Source organism: Chiloscyllium plagiosum, unplaced genomic scaffold, assembly GCF_037043375.1.
Source record: "Chiloscyllium plagiosum isolate Xiang-an unplaced genomic scaffold, Cpla_swu_hap1 HiC_scaffold_36, whole genome shotgun sequence".
Classification (NCBI taxonomy): Eukaryota; Metazoa; Chordata; class Chondrichthyes; order Orectolobiformes; family Hemiscylliidae; genus Chiloscyllium; species Chiloscyllium plagiosum.
In genome coordinates, this window is record NW_028270174.1 from 6,042,027 (window position 1) to 6,060,553 (window position 18,527).

Here is an 18,527-nt window from a genome sequence, read left to right on the forward strand (position 1 = left end):
TATATCTTTTGCAGTTCATGCAAAGGGGAGCAGAAATCTACAAGAGTCTCCGCAAAGGGCCAAATGATAGTTTCACACTGAAATGGGTTTTTTTTGGCAAGAATATGATAAAAATATAAGAACTAGGAGCAGGAGTAGGCCATCTGACCTTTCAAGCCTGCTCTGCCATTCAATAAGATCATGGATAATCTTTTCATGGTTTCAGCTCCACGTACCCGTCCACTCACCATGATCCTTAATTCCTTCATTGCTCAAAAAATGATCTATCTTAGCTTTGAAAGTATTCAATGAGTAAACCTCAACGACTTCACTGGGCATGGAATTCCACAGATTCACAACCCTCTGGGTGAATAAGTTCCTTCTCAATTCAATCCTAAATCTGCTTCCCCCTAATATTGAGGCTATACCCTCTTATCCTAGTTTCATCTGCCACTGGAAACATCCTCCCTGCTTCTATCTTATCTATTCCCTTCATAGTTTTACATGTTTCTATAAGATCTCACCTCCTCCTTCTAAATTCCAATGAGTATAATCCCAGTCTACTCAGTCTGTCCCTATAAGCCAACCCCCTCAACTCCAGAATCAACCTAACGAACCTCCTCTATACCCCTTCTAGTGTCAGTACATCCTTTCTCAAGTAAGGAGACCAAAACTGCAGGCAGTGCTCCAGGTGTGGCCTCACCAACACCTTGTACAACTGCAACATAATCTCTCAGCTTTTAAACTCACTCCCTTTAGCAATGAAGGACAAAATTTGCCTTTTTAATTACCTGTTGCACCTACAGACCAGCTTTCTGTGATTCATGCAGAGGGACACCCAGATCCCTCTACACAGCAGCGTGCTGCAATTTCTTACCATTCAAGTAATAGTCCTTTTTAATGTTATTCCTACCAAAATGGATGACTTCACATTTATTAACATTGTACTCTGTCTGCCAGTACTTTGTCTAAGCACTTAAACTATCTGTGACCCTTTGTAAAGCTTCAATCCTCTGCACACTTTGCTCTACCACTCTTCTTAGTGTCATCCGCAAACTTTGCCACACTATGCATGGTCCCCATGCATGTGAGGATCATATGATGACATACGTGTGTTAAGGAGGCATAGAAGTAGCTGTCGTTATGATATGAATCAGTCTTGATCTAACTGAATGGTGGAACAAAAGCATGTCTGAATGAATTGAATTAAAATGCACACAACACCAGGTTATAGCTCAACAGGTTTATTTGGAAGCACTAGTTTTTGGAGCGCTGCCCCTTCATCAGGTATCTATAAATTCTGTGTCTTATGATCCTGCTCCACTAGCTACCTGACAAAGGACCAGGAAGCTGTGGTTCCAAATAAACCTGTTGGACTATAACTTGGTGTTGTGTGATTTTTAACTTTGAGGAGAAAGTGAGGTCTGCAGATGCTGGAGATCAGAGATGGAAATGTGTTGCTGGAAAAGCGCAGCAGGTCAGGCAGCATCTAGGGAACAGGAGAATCGACGTTTCGGGCATTAGCCCTTCTTCAGGAATGAGGAAAGTTGGTCCAGCAGGCTAAGATAAAAGATAGGGAGGAGGGACTTGGGGGAGGGGCGTCGGAAATGTGATAGGTGGAAAGAGGTCAAGGTGAGGGTGATAGGTCAGACTGGGGTGGGGGCGGAGAGGTCGGGAAGAAGATTGCAGGTTAGGAAGGCGGTGCTGAATTTGATGGATTTGACTGAGACAGGCTGGGGGGAGGGGAAATGAGGAAACTGGTGAAATCCGAGTTCACCCCTTGTGGTTGGAAGATGAGGCGTTCTTCCTCCAACCGTCGTTTCGCTGTGGTCTGACGATGGAGGAGTCCAAAGACCTGCATATCCTTGGTGGAGTGGGAGGGGGAATTGAAATGTTGAGCTACAGGGTGGTTGGGTTGGTTGGTCCGGGTGTCCCAGAGGTGTTCTCTGAAACGCTCCGCAAGTAGGCGGCCTGTCTCCCCAATATAGAGGAGGCCACATCGGGTGCAAAGGATGCAATAGATGATATGTGTGGAGGTACAGGTGAATCTGGCGGATATGGAAGCTTCCTTTGGGGCCTTGGAGGGAGGTGAGGGGGGAGGTGTGGGCGCAAGTCTTGCACCTCCTGCGGTTGCAGGGGAAGGTGCCGGGAGTGGAGGTTGGGTTGGTGGGGGGTGTGGATCTGACGAGGGAGTCACGGAGGGAGTGGTCTTTACGGAATGCTGATAGGGGAGGGGAGGGAAATATATCCTTGGTGGTGGGGTCCGTTTGGAGGTGGCGGAAATGACGGCGGATGATGCGCTGTACATGGAGGTTAGTGGGGTGGTAGGTGAGGACCAGTGGGGTTCTGTCCTGGTGGCGGTTGGAGGGGCGGGGTTCAAGGGCGGAGGATCGGGAAGTGGAAGAGATGCGGTGGAGGGCATCGTCGACCACGTCGGGGGGGAAATTGCGGTCCTTGAAGAAGGAGGCCATCTGGGATGTGCGTTTTTGGAACTGGTCCTCCTGGGAGCAGATGCGGCGGAGTCGAAGGAATTGGGAGAATGGGATGGCGTTTTTACAGGGGGCAGGATGGGAGGAGGTGTAGTCCAGGTAGCTGTGGGTAACTTTGTCCATCCCGGTCCAACACCGGCATCTCCAAATCATGAATGAACTGAAACTGGCCCTGTGTGCCCCAAGTTGCCAACGACCCTTGCACTGAATCATTTGTCCTTGTTAAATTGAGTAAATCTTGACACTCAGCATCACTTATCTTGTGTGGTGAATTACAGGAACACATCAAAGGAGGGCAGAGCATGAAGAACAAGGAAGCTCGCTTCAAAACCGTTGCAGATGACCTCCCAGGACCTGGCACCTATGATATCGCCCCCATGCGGTTAGCTGAGAAATCAATCAAATCGTTTAAACCACATTGCACAGTGAGTGTCCACCTCGCTCACTGTTTAGCATTGGTTGTGTCTTTTTAAAGCTTGTATCTCAATACATTTCACTGAAACTATTGTTGGTCAGCAATCTGTGGTAGATTACCTGAAATCCCAGAACATGTTTGTAGACATTTATTTGTCAAGAAAAGAATGACGGTTGGGTTTGAGGTGGGACAGGATTCCAACATGATTTGCAACAAAAAGGGTCTATTTATTTGAGCAGAATCTCTGTGGACTACAGCAAATTAATCTCCTGATCAACACTTGCAGCAGCTTCAAAAACATAAATTGCTGGAGAAACTCAGCAGGTCTGACAGCATCTGTGGAGAGACATCAGAGTGAATGTTTCGGGTCGAGTGACCCTTCTTCAGAACTGTTCTGTTTTTGTTTCTGATATCCAGCATCTGCAGCTCTTTCAGTTTATATCTGCAGCTGTTCGATCTCCAGCGACACCAAACAGAGTCTATTTTGAAGAAAGAAATATTTGCATTTTTGCAGCACCTTTCCTGACATCCCAAAGTGCATTAAATCAAATGAAAGTCAGTCAATGTTGTAAGAAAGAACCCAGCAGCCATTTTGCTCTGGCCAGCTTCCAAAGGGTGGCCATGTAATAGGTAGCAGATAACCTGTTTCAGTGATGTTGATTGAGAGATAAACATTGAGAAAGATCCCCTGCCCCTCATTATGTCGTGCCACAGGATATTTTACACACACGCATGCGAATGGGCCTCAGCTTAACATTCCATCTGAACGACAGTGCCTCTGACAATGCGGCATGACTTCAATACCACACTGGCGTACCAGTCTAGGGTTTTGTGCTGAAGTGAGACTTGACCCCACAGCCTTCAGATTCAGAGCTCTGAGTTTTGTGGGAAAAAGTGTTTTATTTACAGCAGAGCCTGTTTAACCAGCCTCCCCAATTGCAAGTAACTGATCTCATAACTGGCTTTGAGAGTATTCCTGATTGATTCCTGAGGATAACGTACACTGTGATATCACTGTGCAGAGGCAATATCTGTGATTGGAAAAGTTGGGAAGGTACCCGCCAAGTTAAAGGTGGGCCTGGCCTGGTGACTCGTGAGAAATTGGATCCAGGAAGTACATTTGTACACGAATGCATTTCAACCCAAACGGCGATAGTGTAGAGGGTGAGTGAAGTGGGCTTGTTGCATGTAGAAGCTTGGTCAGTCTATCAGTAGGTTTGGTATGGAGACCCAAAGCAAGATGGAGAAATGTTGATGATTGATCCGAGAGCCAGATTTACTAATGATCACTGGAGGCAACATTTGGTTCTGTAGTAATGGATAAACTGGTCCTCACTGATCAAATATTTTTCTCAGCAGACCTGGGCTTTTTTACCCAGTGTGTGGAATAGAGCTGACCCCCACTGATTCAGTATTCTGTGCTCTGATCCCTCCACCTTGCACTCTTTGTGAACTTAACCTGATCCAAAAGTTTGCTCCTGGCATTGTAACTTGCAGCAAGCTCTGTTCACCCATTCCCACTGTGCTCGCTGACTTACATTGACTCCCACTTCCTGGTGCCCCCAAATCCTCCTCCTTTTATTTTCCAATACCCTCCATGGTCTCACTCCTTCTGATGACTATGACCTCCTCCAGTGTCTGACAGCCCTCTGAGATATCAGCAATTACCTCCTGATTCTGGTTCCCAGTACTACCCTGATCTTGGGCCTCTGGGAGGTCCTGAGGTAGTGAAAGGAATTGTATCTTTGTAGATGCTTCATTTTTACTTCTACTTGTCTATTTCCCCAACACTAAAAGAGTTGTCTAACCCAATCCTGCACCATGCTGAACAGTCTTCCTTCAAACAGCAGTTTGACAGTACAGCTGAAATGGGATGAGAATGGACGCAATGTTCCTACTGGGGAGGCCTCTAACCTTGTAGGTACTACTAGGGCTGGTTCCAATAGACATTTCTAAGCCTGAGGAAAACAAGAGTGAGCAAATTGGGAAATCATGCTTTTGGAGGAACATGTAGTGATTTCCTTCATTTTCTTTTCAGGCAGTGTCAAGCTCACCAATCAGTGTCCCATCAATCCCTTCATCAAATCAGTCCTTCGGCTATGAAGAAGCTGAAGATGGAGCTCTGTCCAAGCATTTGCCTCCTTCCAAAGATGGAATCCTCGGTCCTGCATATTATAATCCACAATATGTAAGTAATGTAAAGATAGTTTTACATAAACTTATAGATTTGTACTGTGGCTGAAAACAGGAGAAGGTCCTGCTTTAAACCAAGGAAACTGTATGATTTTTATAACAAGTCACTAGAACTCATTGCAAGTTGTATCTATAACATTGACTTATGGAAGGAGTGAGGGGGAAATGCAGGCGATTCAACACTCTCTATATGTGTACAGGGTAGACAACCAGCAGGCTGGGAGGACGCAGCAAGCCAGGCAGCATCAGGAGGTGCAGAAGACAGCGTTTCGGGTCTAACCCTTCTTCAGGACTGGGGGTGGGTGTAAGGGGAGGTACAGAGAAAGGGGCTTAGTGGGGTGTTAGTGGGATGGAGAGGTTGGGATAGGTGAACACAGGTAGAGGGTACGACCTGGTTGGTTGATGGTATGTGTACAGAATAATTTTGCCCAGAGACAGTCTTTTGATTGGCTTCTTAAAAACCCCAAGAGCTGTGGGCTCAGGAACAATGTTCCCAGCCATTCTGAGTGTCAGTACACAAAGATCGCTGCATCAACTCTGTTCTGGCTTCAGAAGTGGCTGATGTGCATGAATCTTGGAGGTTTAAATCAGAAAAAATGAAGATTAGTCAGAGCGTAGCTCAGGAGGGTTCAGCATAGTAACGACCACTTCATTGGCTCCTGGGCAGGTTCCAGCAGCCTTGTGTGTGTAGGACTCTACAGAAAACTCCAGCCTGTGAAGAGAAACCGTTCATCTCTCTCTCTCTCTGTCTCTGCTTCTGTCTGTCTGTCTCTCTCTCTCTCTCTCTCTCCCTCCTCTGTGGAAAAGTAAAAGGAAATTCCTTGTAGCTAGCTTTTCTCACTCAACATAAGACCATACGTTGTAGGAGCAGAAATACGCCATTCAGCAGATCGAGTCTGCTCTCCCATTCAATGAGACTGTGGTTGAGCTGATCATCCTCAACTCCACTTTCCTGCCTTTTCCCCATAACCTTTGATTCCCTTCCTATTTTTCTAAAAGAAAATTTTAAAGACTTCTTTTACAAAATTACAAAAATAATACAAACTAGTGTATTATAATATAATAACATCTAGTAAAATTAAATAAAAAAAAACTAACTACTAATTTATTCTACAGACAACCAAAACCTAAAATAGGATATCGTACATTACTAACAGTAAACAACAAAGTAATTAAATAACTAGATACGTGCTCAAAATAGATTTATATCAAGTCATAATAGACCCTATTTATACTGGATTCTTCCTCTCGGTAGCCCATTACCACGGCTAAGCAAAAGCCCTGGACAGTATGGCCGAAATATCTGTGTCAATGTAGTTCAAAAAGGGCTGCCATGTTTTATAAAATATTTTTTGGTGCACCATATTCGTAAGGAAGTCAAGGGGGATATATTCCATGACTATCCTGTACTAGTTTGAAAGTCCTGGGGGACCTTTGGATACCCAATTCACTCAAATATTTTTCCTCGCACAAAACGAAAGGATAGTGAATAATTTCCTCCTGTATACGTCCAGAGAGGGAGAATTTGGAGAGCCCAAAAGTAGGGACGTTGGATCCGAACTAATCTCTGTACCCAAGGTCTCTGTCAAGACATTTGCTACTCTATCCCAATACCTGCAGATCTTATGGCATGCCCATAGACAATGCGTGAGCGTGCCAACTTCTATTTTACATTTAGGACACATTGGGGATGCTCCTGCCTTGAACTTTGCAAGTCGTTCAGGGGCCGTGTGAGCCCTGTGAACAGGAGTTAAAAGTGGGTGACCCCCTCACTCCCGCACACCATCACCTAGATACATTTAATAAAACAACACAAGATAGAAATATATAAAGTTACAACATTACAATCTCAGCAAGTATTAGGCAACTAAATAAGAAAAAAGAAAGAAAACCCCTATCAAAATACCTCCCCCAAAAATCAAATAAGCCACACGAGCTATAGATAGGAGACCAAAGAAAGAATAAAGAACAAGCCCCACCCCCCGCCCTGCCCCGGGAAAGATGGGCAAAAGAGAGATGAAAAAAGAAAGAAGGGTAAACAAAGAGGGGGCAAAATAAAGTCATTATCCATACAGTTCAAGTCCCGCAGTCTATTTGAGAGAGTCCAAGAATTCTTTTACTTTCTCCGGTGATCCAAAGTTGTAAAGGAATCCTTCAGGACTGAATTGCAACGTTGCCAGATAACGCATGGAGTATTGAATATTTAAGTCTCTCAGACCCTTCTTCGCCTCATCGAATGCCCTCCTCTTGCGGCCCACAAATGGAGAAAAGTCCTGAAACAGCATTATTTTGGAGCTCTTGTACATCATGGCCTGGGGATCCTTCCCCAAGACTCTGGAGGCTTCCAGGAGCATTTGTTTTTCTTTATAACATTGAAGTTGGATTAGAACCGGGCGGGGGCGCTGCTCCGACCTGGGCCTGCATACAGCAACCTAGTGGGCCCGCTCCACCGCACCCAGCTCAGCTCTGACTCTAACTTCAATAGTTATGGGAGCCATTGCTCCGAGAAATCCACAAGCTGGCCTTCCTCCTCCAGTTCGAGAAGGCCCAGCAACCGGATATTTTTCCGACAATCACGATTTTCGAGGTTGTTGATGTGCTCCTCCCTTTCTGGGCTCGCCACTCCAGAGCCTGGACCTGACCCACAGATGAGTCAGCAGCAGTCTCTGAGGCTGCGGCCTGATGCTCCGCCCCTCCGATGCGCTGCCCGAGTTTTTCAATCTCTTGGTTATGCTTCTGCAGTATGACCGAGATCGACTCCCACCTGGACCGGGCCTCCTCGATGGATGCATCGATCTTCTCCTGGAGTTTGACGATCTCCGAGATTAAGCTCACCTCTGCAGCTAAGTCCCCCGAGGCGGCCGCGGACATCCCCGCTGCTGTGGGAGGGGCCCTTGCCTGTTGCGAACTGTGAGAGTTTTTGCCTTTAGTCATTTTTAAAAAAGCACCAAACTGTTAAAGTTTGATGCAAAATGGCCAAGAGTGCTGGGCAAAAGCTATTTTGAATGATTTAACAGGTGTGGTGAAGGTGGGCACTCCACTTTGTCCAAGTCTTAGGCAGAGCTCTGCAGACTCAGACCTACTGGGTCGCCGCCATCTTGAATCTCTGATTCCCTTCCTGTTTAAAAATCTCAGCATGACCCAGCCTCAATAGCCCTCTGTGGTAATGAATTCCACAGATTCACTACCCTCTGAGGGAAAAAAAATCCTCCTTGATGACTATATTGTATATACTTGACTACATGGTGTTTTTTTTCTGGGGTGACATGGTGGGTAGTGGTTAGCACTGCTGCCTCACAGCATCCGGCACCTGGGCTTGATTCCATCCTTGGGTCACTGTCTGTGTGGAGTTTGCACATTCTCCCCGTGTCTGCGGGGGTTTCCTCCGGGTGTTCTGGTTTCCTCCCACAGTCCAAAGATGTGCGGGTTGGATGGATTGGCCATGGTAAATTGCCTGTAGTGTTCAGGGATGTGTACGTTAGATGCATTAGCCAGGGGTAAGTGTAGAGAAATAGGGTAGGAGAATGGGAATGAGTGGGTTACGTTTCGGAGGGTCAGTGTGGACTTGTTGGGCCGAAGGTCCTATTTCGACACTGCAGAAATTCTATGATTATGTATTTCTAAACATTCTGATAAGACAGTTTTGATAAGATTCTAGTATTTTGTCAATGACAGATGTTCAGCTAACTGGCCTATAGTTACCTGGTTTTGTTGACTTTTTTTGGATAATGATGTTACATTAGCAGTTTTCCAATCTTCTGGGACGTTCTCAGAATCTAAGGTTTCTTTGAAGATTACTACCAGTGCATCTGATATCTCTGTAGCTACTTCCTTTAATTATTCATGGATGCAAACCATGGGGTTCAGGGAACTGATTGGTCTTTATCCCCAATAGTTTCCCCTAGACTTTTTCTCTAGTGATAATTATTTTAATTATTTTCTCTCCTTTTGTACCTTGAGTATTCTGTTCTTTTGGAATGCTTTTGATGTCTTCAACTGTAAAGATTGATCCAAAATATTTATTCAACTCCTCTTCCATTTCCTACTTCCACGTTATTATTTTCCCAGCCTTATTCTCTAAGGGGGTCTGTGTTAACTTTGGCTTCTGTCTTCCTGTTTATATATTTAAAGAAGCTCTTACTATCTGTCTTGGTATTACTTGCAGGTTTACCCTCATTAAACTTTTTTAGATCATATTTTGTTACTTGTTAAAACTTTCTGAATCCTCCAGCTTACTATGAATCATTGTCTCATTGTATATTGTCTTTCAATCTAATGCCATCTTTAACTTCCCTGATTAATCATGGTTGGTTTATCCCCTTCCTAGAATCTTTCTTCCTCACTGGGATACATCTTTGTGGTGAGCCATGAACTATTTTCTTAAACATTTGCCAATTGCCCATCAACTATCTTTTCTGCTTAACTCCTTTAGATCTGGTACAGTGCAAAGCTTTGTTTTGTGAGCAGTATAGGAAGATCATAGCAAACAAGGACATTTAGATTATTGGGTGCTTAGACAGAGGGAGGCACTCAGGATTATGGTTGCACAGTAGGTGTGCAAAGCAAGATCAACATTATTTGAGGTTAGAGAGGACCATTCAGCAGTCTAATAATGGCAGGGAAGAAGCTGTTCTTGAACCTGTTGGGATGTGTGTTCAAGTTTCTGATGTTTTCCCAGTCCACACCAGTAAGCTCTGCCCTCATTCCTTTATAAGCCTTCTCACTCAATCTTCTCATTTTCAAACTCATTCTTAATACCATCATGTTATGGTCACTGTTTCTTAGGAAATCTGCCTCAGCACATTCATATCAGCAGATCCAAATAGCCTGATTGGTAGGATTTGCTATATATTATTCTCAGAAACTGGTCTGAATACACTATGGCAGAGAAATGGTTACAAGAAGATCAAACCTGGGAACTAAATAGTCAGGAATATGTGACTTTTCAAAAGGGAGGCAATAAAGGATGTAATTTCATGGTTACCTCTCTGATCTGGATTAGAGTGGTGCTGGAAAAGCACAGCTCCACTCTAATCTTGACTGTGGTTTCCAGCATCTGCAGTCCTTGTTTTTACCTATCTCTCTGATCTGACTATCCCAGTCTACATAACAATTAAATTTTGATGTGATTAAATTTATTGTTGTCACGTGTACCCAATTTCCGTGGAAAGTTTTGTTTTGCATTCAGTACAGGCAGGTCATTACCATACCATTCAGTACAGGCAGGTCATTACCATACCATACAGTACAGGCAGGTCATTACCATACCATACAGTACAGGCAGGTAATTACCATACCATACAGTACAGGCAGGTCATTACCATACCATTCAGTACAGGCAGGTCATTACCATACCATACAGTACAGGCAGGTCATTACCATACAAACATCATTGGGCAATAGAACAGAGTGAGGAATATAAAGTTCCAGCTGCAAAGAAAGTGCACAACAAGCAAGATCAACGTTACATTTGAAATGTCAGAGGTCCATTCAGCAGTCTAATAACAGCGGGGAAGGAGCTGTTCTTGAACCTTTTGGTGCATGTGTTTAAACTTCTCTGTCTTCTGTCTGATGGAAGAGGTTGGAAGAGATTATAACCAGGTGGGAGTGGTCTCTGATGACGTTGGCTGCCTTTCCGTGGCAACGAGAAATGTAAATGGGGTCAACTGGATGGAAGGTTGGTTTGTGTGATGGACTGGGCTGTGTTCACAACTCTCTGTAGTTTTTTACGGTCCTGGGCAGAGTTATTGCCATACCAGGCCGTGAAGCATCCAGATAGAATGCTTTCCATGGTGCACCTATAAATGTAGTGAGGGTCCTTATGGACATGTCAAATTTCCTTATCCTCCTGAGGAAGAAGAGGCGTTGTACAGTCACCCATGATTAACGTCCTGGCTTTTTAACATGCCCTCAGTATTTCCTGATTAATTTTCTGTCCCAAGAACAGCTATTATTCATGGGCCCAGCTACTCCTTTTTGAACAGTCACATATTCCTGACTCTTTAGTTCCCATCTGGTCAGGTAGCATCCAAGGAGCAGGAGAATCGACATTTCGGGCATGAGCCCTTCCTGAAGAAGGGCTTAATGCGCGAATCATCGATTCTCCTGTTCCCTGGATGCTGCCTGACCTGCTGCGCTTTTCCAGCAACACATTTTCAGCTCTGATCTCCAGCATCTGCAGTCCTCACTTTCTCCCTCTTTAGTTCCCATGCTTGATCTTCTTGTAACTATTTCTCTGCAAATGGCTGTAACATTATACCCATTAACTTCTTTTTGTGCCACTAATTTATTTACTTTGTTTTGAACATGATATGCATTTCTCTGAAGGCTGTTAATTTTGCTTTTTGACTGTTTTTTCCCTCTTTGACCATAGTTGGTAAGTTTTATGTTTAGACAGTCTGGGAATCATTGCCTAAGTTGCTGCCCTGCGATGTTGTCAAATCCTTTAGCTTTGGGAGTGTGCACCACCTTCTCCGGAACCATCTATTTAGAATTAGAATTAGAATCCCTACAGTATGGAAACAGGCCCTTCGGCCCAACAAGCCCACACTGACCCTCCGAATTCTAACCCACCCAGACCCATTCCCCTACCCCCGACTAATGCACCTAACCTACACATCCCTGAACACTACGGGCAATTTAGCATGGCCGATTCACCTGACCTGCACAGCTTTGGACTGTGGGAGGAAACCACGCAGACACAGGGAGAATGTGCAAACTCCACGCAGACAGTCGCCCCAGGCTGGAATCAAACCCGGGTCCCTGGCGTTGTGAGGCAGCAGTGCTAACCACTGAGCTACTGTGCCACCCTATTTAGTTTAAAACTCTCTCTGCAGCCTGTTTGGTGTGCTCTGCAAATCCCCTGTTCAAAAGATAAGTCAGAAACACTGCAAGTGCAAAACCTCAACCAGTGATTATTGTGAATCAGAATATCCACAAACTTGGATCATCATCTGAGTTGGCAGAAATCAAATGAATCAGAAAAAAAACAACTCCTCAATGTTCATGATCCAGACTAGTTCCAGAACTGTGCTCCCCTGACTTGTCCTTACGTCTTGCCTTGTCTCTTTGTATGTCTGATAATTGGTAATTTTCAGGAAGGGACAATGTTTAAGTTATACTGATCGTTCTGCTTTAACCCGTGTTTTGTTAACACAATTCGTTGGAACATGATTGGTGAAATGGAGACAGTGTTCCTAAAGCAGGAACTTTTAAAACGTGTGTTGGCTGTCACACGTTACATCACCAACCCTTTAAGCGCTGTTTCTAACACGTGATTTTTCTATAACATGGGGTTGCACAAGAACACAACCATTGCATTATAGAAGAACTACCTGTACATTAACAATTCAATTTGTCTACTTTTTGCTATTGATTGAAACAGTTTCATTATACAGTAGTTAGTTATTTGCTAGTTAACAGGGAAAAAAAACTGATGTGCATATTCTTTCATCCTGAGTTGGGCAGTTGGGTAGAATTGGGCGTTTCAGCAGTTTTCAAATTTTCACATTTGTGGCCACTGTGAGAATAGTGGGACTCGAATTCCAGTGTAGTTCACCAGTGAATAATTACAGATTCTGTAATAAAACACTGAGTGTTCAATTGTTATGAAATCAAGTTAATTGCAACTTCCTTTATTGTGGTTCTGTTTTGAAATAAGTGCCTGTTGACTCTAACCTCGATAACTCTCTGAATCCAGCAGAGTCTACATGATTGTTCCACCTTTGTTTGTGATATCTCTCTTCATCTCTGCATAATGCAAAAGGGTGTCTGGTTCCCCCCCTCCTTTCCACCATGTTGGGCTGCAAGCCTTATTGCTGTGCTTACACACATATCAACTTACGTTTATCAAGCATCATGCCAGAGTGTAGCACAGGCGCACCACATTGAACGTTTTGACAAGAAACCATAGAAAGTGATATTGTCAGATTCCGAAAGATTGCTGAAGGAGCGTCTTGCAGATAGAAAGAGAAGTGGAAAGTCCAAGAGATTGAGGGAGGGCATTTCAGAGCTCAGGTCTCAGACAGCAGAAGGCACAGCTGCCAATTGGGAACAGATTAAACTTAGGGTTTTCAAAGGTTATGGGCATTATGGAATGTATTCTGGCTGAGCAGCTTCCATTCTTCAAGGCTGGATCTAACTCTGCAATGATGTGCAGAAAATGTTTTTAGAGGAGTCGGCACTGTGTATGATTTAATCACATTGGCTCATCCTACACAATGTTTACCTTAAGAATGTAAACAGGATGCAAATGACTGCTTTCCAAAATTACACTTAGCAGGACAATTCTTTCATTTAGTAATTCAATGAGTTTTATTTTTTAACTTAATAGCTGGTAATTTAATCAAATGTTGTTATTGGGAGTAATAATAGATGGTTATAATGTTTGCAGTGTATAGACGGAGTGAGACCCAATGGATTTTAGTTTTTAATGCAAGCGGTTGTGAATGGGTTCCATTCCTGAGACTGTTCACAGACCAGAACACAGTGTAGGACAACATAATGTAGCCATTTTTAATGCTCGTAGGTCAGATCTTTAACATTACACCCCTGTATGGGATCACGTTCATAAGTCAGATGTTTGTAAATTGGGAACTCTGTGTATTTGGATGTTTGAACACTCCAAGGTAAAGAATCTACCGCATTGAACAGTTTCTTCTTTAACTCTTTTCACTTCTGAATTAGAGGTATTGTTCTGGGTCTGAACAGTAAGAGACGAAAAAACTGTAGATGCTGGAATCCAAGGTAGACCAGTAGGAAGCTGGAAGAACACAGCGTCCTGAAGAAGGGTTACACCCGAAATGTTGACTTCTGCACCTCCTGATGCTGTCTGGCTTGCTGTGTTCTTCCAGCCACCTGCTGGTCTACCCTGGGTCTGAACAGTTCCTGTCTTTTTGTGAGAATGTGTATGGAATGATCTACGTTCCAGTCCTACTCAGGTCCCTCTCCCTCACCTCAATTACATAAAGCCCAATAAGTTTTAAAAAGAAATTTGAGTTTCTATTGGCTAACTTGAAGAAAGTGCACAACATGATTTTAAGTTTTAAGACTTTCACTGTAATACACAAACTAAAAGCAACAGTAACTTGACACTTTTTCACCCAGAAGGCAAATTATACTCTCAAACCACAGAAAAGATCCCCATTTAACATTGAAAAGGCTGAAAGTCTCCGTCTCTGACCCTTGAATTGAAGGTTTATTGTCCAGGAACCAGAGCAAAATGATTCTGAGCTGCTTTTTCCTTTTCCAGACAGTTAATGTTGAGGCCTGGAACCGACTTTCATAGAAATCCCTTCCTCTCGACATAGCTCGGGGAAACTTTCAGCTTCATTTAAACCCTAATAACCCCGGTCTCTTCAATCTGAGTACAATATTTAACACAGATTCTTGTGTGATGCACTATAACATCTTGCTACCTCTATATCTTCACCTCGTGTTTTCCCCCCAATTCTTGCAGACCAAAGCTATGGCGTTCTGTGAAATCTATGAAGTTCAGTGATTTCAATTTTTGGGAAAACCTGTATATCTGATTCTTAAATAGCTTTCAATAGAGAGATAGTCCCCTCTCAAAGTCCATCTCCTTAGTAATATGGATCAAATGGGCCTAATAGTAGCTAACTAGCTATCCTGTACATTCCCACCTCCATTGTACCTTGGAATGAAATGTAGCCACTAATGTTTTGAGTTCAACATGACTCTTGTTTAGAAAAGTTCCTGGTCGGGCCTGCAGCAAAGTGGTTGGCTCTTAACCACCCTCTGAAATGTCCTAGCAAGACGCTCAGTTCAAAGGCAATTGGAGATGGCTGACAGACCTTTATCAGTGACACCCATGTCCCACAAAGCTGATAAAGAGAAACAAAACCAGTTGCTCTGCAGCACCTCTCAAAGCTGTGGCCTCTGTTCTCTGGAAGTTCACCCACATTCCTTCACTTGTGCTGGGCCATAACCCCGAAACTCAGGGAGGCAATGGTAGTGGTATTATCATTGGGACTGTTAATCCGGTGACCCAGGTAACATTCTGGGGGCTTGGGTTTGAATCCCACCATGGCAGATGGTGAAATTTGAATTTAATAAATATTTGGAATTAAGATTCGAATGGTAACCAAGAATCCATTGGTCATTATTGGTAAAAACCCATCTGGGTCACTAATGTCCTTTAGGGAAGGAAACTGTGATCCTTACCTGGTCTGGCCTACATGTGACTCCAGCCCCACAGCAATGTGCTTGGCTCTTCATACCCTCTGGCAACTAGGGATGGGCAATAAATGCTGGCCTGGCCAGTGATGCCCAGAATCTGTGAATGAATTAAAAAAAGGCTCCCAAACGAACAGCAGGCAGACCATAGCAGTTCAAGAGGACAGCAAGAGGAGGACACTGCTGTTCAAAGGAAAATTAGGGAGGTAAGAAATGTTGGATGTGCCAGGGGATCCCATTTCCTAAATTCTGGTAATCTGGTACTCTGTCAGAGTCACAAATGACATCCTGGGTGACTGTACAAAAGCAACTTTCTCTTCAGCTCCGTGACCCATCCACAACAGTAGTGGTCACTTTGTTTTAGTGGAAGCGCTGGGCTCTATAAGAGTTTGCCTCTTAAAGAACCTCAATTGACAATGTTTTAAGCAAATATTGTTTGACTGGAATCATGCTCTGAATTTGTTTTTGATTGACATTTTACCTGATTGTGTGCTAATTCTCTAAATAATGGGAATTGACAGTTAACATGCAAAACATTTTATTCAACTTGAACTTTCAGTACATCAGTAGAATGATGGAACAACATGTAACATAGAACAGTACAACACAGGAACAGGCCCTTCAGCCCAGCAAGTCTGTGCTGATGCCATTCTGAACTAATCCCATCTGCCTATATCTGGTCCATATCCCTCCATTCCCTGCCTCTTCATGCGTATGTACAAATGTGTCTATTATTGTATCTGCTTCCACCACCTCCCCTAGCATGCAACCCCAGGCACCTCTCTGGTTTTAAACATATTCCTTGCGCATCTCCTTTTAAACTTTTCCCTCTCACCTTAAACCCTTTCCCCCTTGAAATTGACCTTTGCACCCTGGAGAAGACTCTAACTAACATGCCTCTCAGAGTTTTATATGCTTTAAGTATAACATAATCTTTCCAACAATGTATTTGCATGTGCGATTTAAGGAGTAACCTACAAAAAAACCACTAGAGAGCTGCAGATCCAATGGTAACTAAATGGTAAAAGTATGTTTTGAGCAGAAATATGTGGGTAATTTCTTGCCTTGAAAGAGAATTGGTTTTCCAGTGCTAGCTGGTGTCACATGCTCAGGCCAGTTTGGATGTAGGGGGAAGGAAAGGGTGAAGTGTTTATCCAGCATTTTTCAGAACCTCGGAATGTCCCAAAGTGCTTTACAGCCAATGACCCTTTGAAACACAGCCATCGTTGAAACATAGGAACTGTGGTGGCCAATTCACTCACAGCAAGATCCCAGAAATTGTGAACTGATAGGGACCAGATAAGCTGTTGATTTTGGAATAAACAATAAATCAGGATGTTTGGAGAGAACTCCCCTGGTGTTCCTCAAAAAGAAGGCCCTCCAATTGTGTACATTCCCTTGAGGAGCGTGGAACTGCAGTCTTCCCATAATGCCCCACCTGAAGGATGGCAACTTCAATGATACAGCCAAACCTTTGGGGGGTGTGGGGGAGAACGGTGGGCTTGTATCTAAGTAGGGTAAAAACAATGACTGCAGATGCTGGAAACCAGATTCTGGATCAATGGTGCTGGAAGAGCAAAGCAGTTCAGGCAGCATCCGAGGAGCTTCAGCAAAATCGACGTTTCGGGCAAAAGCCCTTCATCAGGAATAAAGGCAGTGAGCCTGAAGCGTGGAGAGACAAGCTAGGGGAGGGTGGGGGTGGGGAGAGAGTAGTATAGAGTACAATGGGTGAGTGGGGGAGGAGATGAAGGTGATAGGTCAGGGAGGAGAGGGTGGAGTGGATAGGTGGAAAAGGAGCTAGGCAGGTCAGACAAGTCCGGACAAGTCAAGGGGACTGGAAGTTTGAAACTAGGATGAGGTGGGGGAAGGGGAAATGATTAAGCTGTTGAGGTCCACATTGATGCCCTGGGGTTGAAGTGTTCTGAGGCGGAAGATGAGGCGTTCTTCCTCCAGGCGTCTGGTGGTGAGGGAGCGGCGGTGAAGGAGGCCCAGGATCTCCATGTCCTCGGCAGAGTGGGAGGGTGAGTTGAAATGTTGGGCCACGGGGCAGTTTGGTTGATTGGTGCGGGTGACTCGCAGATGTTCCCTAAAGCGCTCTGCTAGGAGGCGCCCAGTCTCCCCAATGTAGAGGAGACCGCATCGGGAGCAACGGATACAATAAATGATATTAGTGGATGTGCAGGTAAAATCTTGATGGATATGGAAGGCTCCTTTAGGGCCTTGGATAGAGGTGAGGGAGGAGGTGTGGGCACAGGTTTTACAGTTCCTGCGGTGGCAGGGGAAAGTGCCAGGATGTGAGGGTGGGTTGTAGGGGGGCGTGGACCTGACCAGGTAGTCACGGAGGGAACGGTCTTTGCGGAAGGCGGAAAGGGGTGGGGAGGGAAATATATCCCTGGTGGTGGGGTCTGTTTGGAGATGGCGGAAATGTCGGCGGATGATTTGGTTTATGCGAAGGTTGGTAGGGTGGAAGGTGAGCACCAGGGGCGTTCTGTCCTTGTTACGGTTGGAGGGGTGGGGTCTGAGGGCGGAGGTGTGGGATGTGGATGAGATGCGTTGGAGGGCATCTTTAACCACGTGGGAAGGGAAATTGCGGTCTCTAAAGAAGGAGGCCATCTGGTGTGTTCTGTGGTGGAACTGGTCCTCCTGGGAGCAGATACGGCGGAGGCGGAGGAATTGGGAATACTGATGTCTGGATTGGGGCTTGAACCTATAATTTGCTGAGTCAGAATACAAATTCCAACATTCTAGCTTGCAGAAGGTGGGAAGGTAATGAAATATGAGAGAGACATTGAGATAACAGAAAGTGTACTCGCAGGAGCTGGAATTGTTGTTGTGAGTATGGCACCCGGTTAAAAAAAAAGACCTTTAGTTTTGCCTTGGACAGTCTCCTTCCTCTGGAACTGCCTTGTAAGAACACATTTTGAAAATTGAAGCAAAAGGATAAAGGCATTTTGATCTGAAGTTGCCCCAAGGTGATATCACAGTTTGAGGAATTCGATTTATAAAGGATTTGATTTCATCTGGTTCACCTTTGAAATAGTAGGTTAACCTGCATTACTCTCGTAGATACATGATTGTTGTACCCATAAATGTCTAAGGTAAGCAATGTTGTTGCATTCACTGGAGGGTAGGAGGTTGAGAGATGACCTTATAAAATCATGAAGGTCATAGATAAAGTGAAAAGCAAGGTGTTTTTCCCTAGGATGGGGGAGTTCAAAGTGATATTTTAAAAGTGAGAGAGCAAGTTTTGAAAAGAG

General features: G+C 44.3%; 1 protein-coding gene across 2 annotated transcripts in view; it reads left to right on the top strand.

The window, feature by feature from the left end:
• The window catches only part of stpg2 (sperm-tail PG-rich repeat containing 2), a 377,020-nt gene that overhangs the window by 44,756 nt on the left and 313,737 nt on the right, over positions 1-18,527 (top strand). For both annotated transcript variants that reach the window (XM_087979916.1, XM_043674437.2), the window contains 2 exons: positions 2,747-2,893; positions 4,922-5,071. In XM_087979916.1, coding sequence (XP_087836042.1) covers positions 2,747-2,893; positions 4,922-5,071 — 297 coding nt within the window. The remainder of the gene's footprint in view (positions 1-2,746; positions 2,894-4,921; positions 5,072-18,527) is intronic.